This window comes from Mastomys coucha, unplaced genomic scaffold, assembly GCF_008632895.1.
Source record: "Mastomys coucha isolate ucsf_1 unplaced genomic scaffold, UCSF_Mcou_1 pScaffold8, whole genome shotgun sequence".
NCBI classification, from domain to species: Eukaryota; Metazoa; Chordata; class Mammalia; order Rodentia; family Muridae; genus Mastomys; species Mastomys coucha.
In genome coordinates, this window is record NW_022196914.1 from 73,826,164 (window position 1) to 73,833,942 (window position 7,779).

General features: G+C 42.6%; 1 protein-coding gene across 1 annotated transcript in view; it reads left to right on the forward strand.

The window, feature by feature from the left end:
• LOC116083261 (chondroitin sulfate proteoglycan 4-like) overlaps nucleotides 1-6,847 on the forward strand; it is a 69,290-nt gene extending 62,443 nt beyond the window's left edge. The window contains exons 9-10 of the mRNA XM_031360078.1: nucleotides 2,797-2,980; nucleotides 3,998-6,847. Of these exons, the coding sequence (XP_031215938.1) occupies nucleotides 2,797-2,980; nucleotides 3,998-6,048 (2,235 nt within the window). The 3' untranslated portion in view covers nucleotides 6,049-6,847. The remainder of the gene's footprint in view (nucleotides 1-2,796; nucleotides 2,981-3,997) is intronic.
• The last annotated feature ends 932 nt before the right edge of the window (nucleotides 6,848-7,779 follow it).

Sequence of the window (7,779 nt, forward strand, 5' to 3'; positions counted from 1 at the left end):
CCTCTCCCCATCCCTCCCTCCTCTCTCCCTCCTCTCTTTGTCACGCATACACAGACACACACACACACATCCCTCAAAGTAGGAGGGAAATTTTTGGGAAGATCAGCAAGTTTGCTCAGAGTGGAAGGGGATAAGAAATGATAGTGGAGCAGGGCATAGCTGCTCACAACTTTAATCCCAGCACTTGGGAGGCAGGGACAGGCAGATCTTTGAGTTCAAGGCCAACCTGGTCTACAGAGTGAGATCCAGGAAAGCCAGAGCTACACAGAGAATCCCTGTCTTGAAAAACTAAGAGAGAGGGGTGGGGCAGAGAGAGACAGGATAATGAATATGATTGAAATACATTACATACATGTGTGGAATTATCAGAGAATGAATAAAAGAAAAACTTAAGCTTTGAAAGTATATGTATTTCTAATGTAATATTGGATTACAGTCTTGTTAAAAGTCCCAGGAAGGACCAAGTTAGGAGTCATGAGGATAGAAATGGGAATTGGGAGAATGGGGACAGGCCAGTGTGTCAGCACAGGAGATGGCTTCTTCTTGTCTTCAGTGTACAAGTCTTTTGTGGGTGGAATCCTTGTCCTCATTCTGCCTGTATTGGTCATCATAAAAGAGAATGCTGTCTCCTTCCTAAAGCTCCTTGAAAAAATGAGAATTACTTACTGTATTTAATTTTATATTTTGAAATAAGTTATAAGGTAATTACTAAAAGTATAAGGAGTTCACATATTCTATTCCTCCATATTCCCAAAATGTAAGTGTTCAACAAGACTTACGCTATCATTTTTTTACACACTTGTTTTTGTGGTGGCAATTTCTAAAGTTAAGGCAATCTTATATAATCACAGTGTAATTTTCAAATGTATAATTTTAACATTGCTATAATGTCAATATGCAATTTATATGTCACCTTCCTAAATTATGTCATATTCCTAAATTGTTCCAACAAATGTCTTTAATAGGAAAGAGGAAATTATCCACCACATACAACATAGCATTTAATAGTCCAGTGTCTTTAGTATCCTTTAATTTGGAACCATTCCTTACTTATCAATATAGTGTCTTTTATGATCTTGTCAATAGAATAATTTATGACATTTATTATGATGTGACAAGATGTATGTGTGGATGTCAGAGAACGGGTTGTGGGAGTTAGTTCTCTTCCTCCACCCAGGGGGCTGCTGGGTTCTTCTCAGCTTCCTGCCAGTCCGCCGTGATGTTCACTTTGTCCTGGGATTGAGGTTGGCTTTTATATTTGCCATACCATTCACCACTCCCTGGGTTTACAGTTTCTCCACTTTCACGGCATGATCCTCTCTTGCGATTTGTGTCCCTATGTCCCATGAGGACATGCTTTGTAACCATCTCCAATGTGTCCTGTTTGTCACCACTCTTTAGCCCACTAGTTTTAGCAACCATTTTAGGACTCTTACCTGAATTGTTATGGCTGTTACCAAATGATGGTTTCTCTTGTTTTAGTTTTCCTGCTTCATTTATTAGGTAAGATTCCATACCATTGGCTTTTGATGACATTTTGATGACTTCTGCAGAAGGGAAAATAGCTGGACAAATCTAAATTGATAGGAAATAAAACCCCATCTCCCTCCCCTCCGTAATCCCAGAGCCCAGGTACTCAGCTTACTGGTTTATCCATATGTACTTCATACACTGGAAACAGGCGGTTATCTGAAGTTGGTCTTGGAGCCATTTTGGTTCATTCTTGGGGCCATTTTGGTTTGGGGAACCAAATGCCTAACCCTCTGTAAGTCCTTTGCTCCCTCACAATTCATCTCCCAGAATCCTAGTTTCAGTTTCTCTGGGCCTTCTCTCAACACACACACACACACACACACACACACACACTAATAACACTTTAAAAGTATGGACTTACAGCACGCCTTTAATCCCAGCATTTGGGAGCACAGGCAGGCGGATTTCTGAGTTCAAGGCCAGCCTGGTCTACAGAGTGAGTTCCAGGACAGCCAGGGATATACAGAGAAACCCTGTCTCAAAAAAACCAAAAAAATAAAATAAAATAAAATAAATAAAAAAAAGTTTAAAAAAAAAGAAAGAAAGAAAGAAAAAGAAAGAAAGGGAAAAAAAGTATGGACTTACAGATAAAAAAGCACCTATGAGAATGTATGGCCTTCTAAGGGTTCTTGACTTAGATAAAAGCAGCCATGTGTACATTATGGATTTTTTCTTTTGTTTCTTTTGTCTTGTCTTTGTTTTTGTTTTTGTTTTTTTAAAATCAGATTGATAGAGAAATTTGGACACCAGCTGCATATTTGCTAATGTCAGTTAGTTATTTTTAATCCTGAGGTATCATGTTGATGTGGTAATGCTTCTGAAAGTCATATCACATCAGTACTCCGTAAAGTATGTATATAGATAAGATTGTGTAATGTCTAGGAGTTGATCACAAATAGATTGTTGGACATGAAGTGGACAGCACTTTCCAAGAAATGAGACCTGTCATATGAGCTGATAATGGCTGACGCTGTCTGTCAAGTAAGGAGGGTTTAGTCTACCTTTTTCATAAGAAAAGCATGCCAGGACAGTGGCCATCTCACAGTCACTGGCTAGATGGCTAGATCAGGTTTGAAATACAATCTCCTCGCTGTGAAGAAGAAGCCACCACATTGTCATGATTTTCCGTTATATAAACACATGATATAATTTGAGCACAAATATAATAAGCCCCGCAAAGAGCATGCCTCCTGTATTTAGAATTTGTGTTGACCGTTGTGTCATCCTGGAAGCTTGGTCCTAACTGTACTTCCTTCTGTCCAGGTCAGTGAAGGGCTGATACTCTACCAGCATGTGGATCTTGAGAACACAGGGTGGGCCTCGGAAGACTCCTTCACATTCACAGCATCTTCCCCTCCAGCAGAGCTGGGCCCTGAGGATTTCCAGATTACCATTTCATATGAAATGAAGGAGTCGGGACGATGGAGTCGGCTGCGTGCAAACACAGGTGCTGCCAACAAGCCATGGCCAGTGCTTTGTCTATAGGAGAAGAGAGAAAAATGTGGCCGTCTTTCCCTTTGTGTCCATGTCACACACATTCATCCTCTGCAATAAGATGGACACAGCTACAGGCAATGGTAGTTACTCTGCTTGCCCTCTGGTGTTTCCTGTCGTGAGCCTAGTGGCAGGGAGTGGCAGTTGGCTTTAAAAAGCCTCCTTGCCCGAAATTCTGACTTAATGGTTGCTTGCATTCATGTTCCAACCACTTTCCTCCCACTTACTGCGTCCTCACCTGCTCCAGCCATTTCCTTTCTTCCCTCAGTGTAGTTCCCACCTCTGCCTTCCTGCCACATGGATAATGTTATACCCATCCCCTTCAGGAGGCCACTTCCTGTACTGTGAAGACATCTGAACGTACATAAATACACACACAGACACACATACACACACACACACACACACACACACAAACACACATGTACATACATAAATATCAGTTTTGCAAGTAAAGAGAACGTGACATTTGTCTTTCTGAGTTTCACTAATTTAACCTAAGAAAATCATCTCCAATTGCATTCATTTCCCCACAAAAATGTCACCATTTCTCTTCTCTTTATGATAGTGTAAGATTCCACTGTATATATGTACCACATTGTCTTTGCCGTTCATCTGTGGATGGACATCTAGGCTGATCTTACTTCCTGTCTACTGTGAATAATGCAGCAATAAATATAGATGTACAGTATCTCTGTGGGCTAAGAGCCCTTTGAGTACATACCCAAGCTTATATAGCAGTTCTATTTTCACTTTGGTTTTTGATTTGTTTTGTTTTTTGAGGGACCTCCATATTGCTTTCTATAGGAATGTGTTTATGTTTAAATTTTATTTTGTATGCTAATTCAGATACTTGAGCAACCTACATGTTTAGAATAATCCACTGAGAGGTATACTTAGGAGAGAAAGCTTTATGACTTTCATTAAATGTCTAATTAAATGTCTCTTTGTTCTTTAACTGTTTCAATAGGAGCCTCGGTCAAGGAGGGAGATAAAGTTCTCATTGACCAATCTAAATTAGATGCTTCCAACCTCTTACTTCAGCTACCCCCACCTCAGCGTTCTTCCCATGAAATCTGGTTCCAGGTTACGGCTCTTCCTCACCATGGAACCATTATGGTTGGAGAGAGAAACGTTACCATGGGAAAACCCTACTTCTCCCAGCACACAGTTAATGTATTTGGCATCATGTATCTTCATGATGATTCTGAATCATTGGTTGATAATTTTACATTCACTGTTTGGCCAAACCCAAAGAATCAGTCCACCAGCAAGCCAGAGCATGACTTTCTGGAAGAGATGTTCAACATCACCATCACCCCTGTGAATGATCAGCCTCCAGAATTAAAGACCAAAGGGCTTCAGTTGACAGTTCTGCAGGGCAGTAAGTTGGTTGTAGGACCTGAAATCCTCAATGTAGAAGATATAGACAGCCCTCCAAATGAAATCCAATACGTGATCATCCATCATCCCAACAATGGCTTTTTAGCAATGGCTCACGATCCAGATACCAATGCTCACCATTTTACACAGGCGGACATCAATAACGCTCAGGTGTGGTTCATACAAGATGGAAGCCCATCCTCTGGAGTGTTTTATTTTAGTGTGACTGATGGCAAACACCGTCCTCTCTACAAGCTCTTCCACCTGGATGTCATCCCCATTTCCATCACTCTTGTGAACCTCACAGACCTGCTTCTCCCACAAGGCCAGACAACTGTCCCTATCACCAATACTCATCTTTCAGCAGTGACCAATGGTAGGAGCCTCCAGATCATCTACAGAATAACACAGCCCCTCCAAAGTGGCCATTTGCTGATTGAAAACCAGGTGGTCAACAGCTTTGGGCAGGAGGATTTGGATTCTGGACGACTCTCTTACCACATGACCAATCTCACAGCCTCAGAAGATCAGCTGAGGTTCTCACTATTTACAACAGAGTGCAACTTGACAGAGCAGACACTGGGCATCAGAGTGCGGCCTTTGTTGTGGATTACATCAAACCTGAAAGTTACCAACAGAGTGGCTCACCAGCTAAGGACAGAGGATCTAGATGCAACTGAGCTTGCTAACAAGACTAACAGTGATCCCACGTTTGAACTAATACAACCTCCCGTCCATGGACGACTTGTTCGAAGAGCAGTTGACAGCCCTGTGATGGAAGAGGTCACTCAGTTCACCCAGACAGACATCAACCAAGGACAACTGTTGCTTGAGCCACATGCTAATGTAACAGGCACCTATACACTGAATGACTCCTTCACCTTCTTGCTCAGTGCAGACCATGTGCAGCCAGCAACAGGTTATCTAGCCTTTACCATAGTACCACCGGACCCCTTACCTTTACCGACATTTACACCAGATGTGCCTTTATTTGTCACTGCAGAGACCCTCATGGCCTCTGTTTTCTCTCAAAAAAATCTTAGGGCTTCTATTATAAAACAGACAGAAACTCCAGAGAATCTGACTCAGGACAAATGGCAGGGGACAGATTCCTGGGGTCAGCTCAGTGGCAAAGAGCCAAATATAGATACCAGTGTCTCCCCCACCAGAGTCATTTGGCCATATGCTGTCACCAAAGTAGGGGAGTCCCTTTCTGGGGGATCCATGCAGCCGGAAATGAGCCGTCACCCTCTGATGGTCATCATACCTTTGGCTGCTGTGTTCCTCCTCCTGATAGTAACTGTGGTGGCCCTGTGTGTTTGGCTGCTGGGCAGAAAGGAGGACAAACCCAAACCGCTTATCCAGCCAAAGACAAACCTCAAATCCCCATCAGCAGACTCTAGAGTAGAGAGGAGTAGAGCCATTCCCATGGTCACAGTGACACCCCTTATTAGAAGCTCCAGCAACCCAGCTACCAGTCTGTTCCGGGCCCAATCATATGATCAGCCAGCCCCTCTTGGGGTGGAGCCTGTAGAGAAATGTGCTCCCTGGGAGGCATGGGTGAACCTGGATCCCGACATGGCCAAGCTCTGTCGACAAACCAACCCAGCACTGAAACACAACCAGTACTGGGTATAAATGGGAACCGCCCCCCCAACACACCGCCTCACACTCATTCTCTCTCCTTCCCTCTCCCACCTCTCCCACTTTACCCCTCTCCGCTTTCCATCTCTCTTCTCTTTTCTCTCCTCCCCTCCCCTGTCTCTGTCTTTCCTTGCTGTTAGTGACCACTTACTGTGTATAGGTACTGGGCTATAATGATGAAGGAACGCCAATAGGATCAAGGAAGGCCATTAGATATAGTAACACGCAGGGCTCACTCACAGCCGATGCTGTTGGTGAGTGACGTACCTCGCACTCCCAGGCCTTCCACAGTGGTCCCTTTCCAGGACCTGGCATTCTCAATAAGTATGGTTCTGTTAAGAATTAAACTGCACTAAGGTGCTGCTGAGCAGTGGGGCCCCATTGGAAGCCTTTAACTGGGGCTGGAATTAAGGGAGGAAGGTTAGGATACTTTTCATGGGAGATTCAGCCTCTCCGTGAGTCAGCAGGAAGTGCCAATTCTCTCTCCACAGATGCCATTTATTACATCGGTGAGTTTATTTATGTAATATTTATGTGTCATCCTTTTCCTTTGTGGAGTCTCTACGGGTTGGTTTCCTCATGCCGGAAATGCCTTGTTCAGATCACAGGGCAAACTGACCTTTGAGGATAGCTGTTAATACGTTGTATTTTATCCAGAAGCATTGTTTACAGAAGGATCTGTAAAATCAAGAAATATCTGAAGCTCTGAGGTATAGAAAGATGTGTTAAAAGATTTTTATTTTTTGATGCCTTAGTTTGGCATCCTTTTACAATAAATGGAAATAATGACAAATTTGTATTTGAGTTTTCTACTTGAACCATTCATTGGCCAACATTAATTTCTGTAAGTCTAAAATGAAGCTTTTCATACTAAGAATGCCTTGGCCTGTAGAGTACAATGCACCTACAAATTGAGGCTTGCACAAATAATTTATTTTCTGTGAAGAGTAACGGTAAAGATTTTAGGTTTGTGGGCCACACATGGTCTCTGTCATTTGTTTTTCTTTTGTTCTTCTTTCCTAAAACAAAGTTTGTTTTAAGAAAATGTACAAAAAGAAATTCTTAGCTCTCTATATATTATGTAATCTTTGCCAATCTTTGCTTTAGACAACTGAAGTGTGCTGAGTTATGTCAACTAGTAAGATTAGTAGAGATTAGCATTACAAAGCTGGCTCTGAGACTCATAATTATGGGGGGTAGTAGCTCTTTTGTCCCTTCTGCCCTGTGTCCTTAGGTTCTGTATGGTTATGAGATGGCTGCCAAAGCACCCCAGCAGAGTGGACATATTCAACAAACAGCACAGCGGCTTCTTGTTTGAGGGACTTGTTCTATTTGTATTAGTTATTTTATGATAAATAGACTTCCTTCCCATTTCATTGGCTTTCATACCTTATTGTCTAAACCAAGCAGCATCCGTTCTGCCCTTTCACCAACCACCAGCAGAGGGGATGAGACTTCATGACTGACGATCTCTCCCGAGGTCACCCATCTGCCCGCTGTGCATTTAGAGCAGGATGAAGGAGTGACTATAGGTAAACAGTAATGGGCCTATTAAAATACTCTTCATGTATTGTAATCTGTGAGACACCAAGCTTCTGCTTTTTCACATAGGTGCCTGTAGCTTTTTCATGTTGAATGGTTTTCTTAAAGTTGGAGGCCATGATTGAGGGATAAGGGTATTACCTAAGTCTTAGGACAAAAGTCCCAGGTATGAGCGTCCCAACA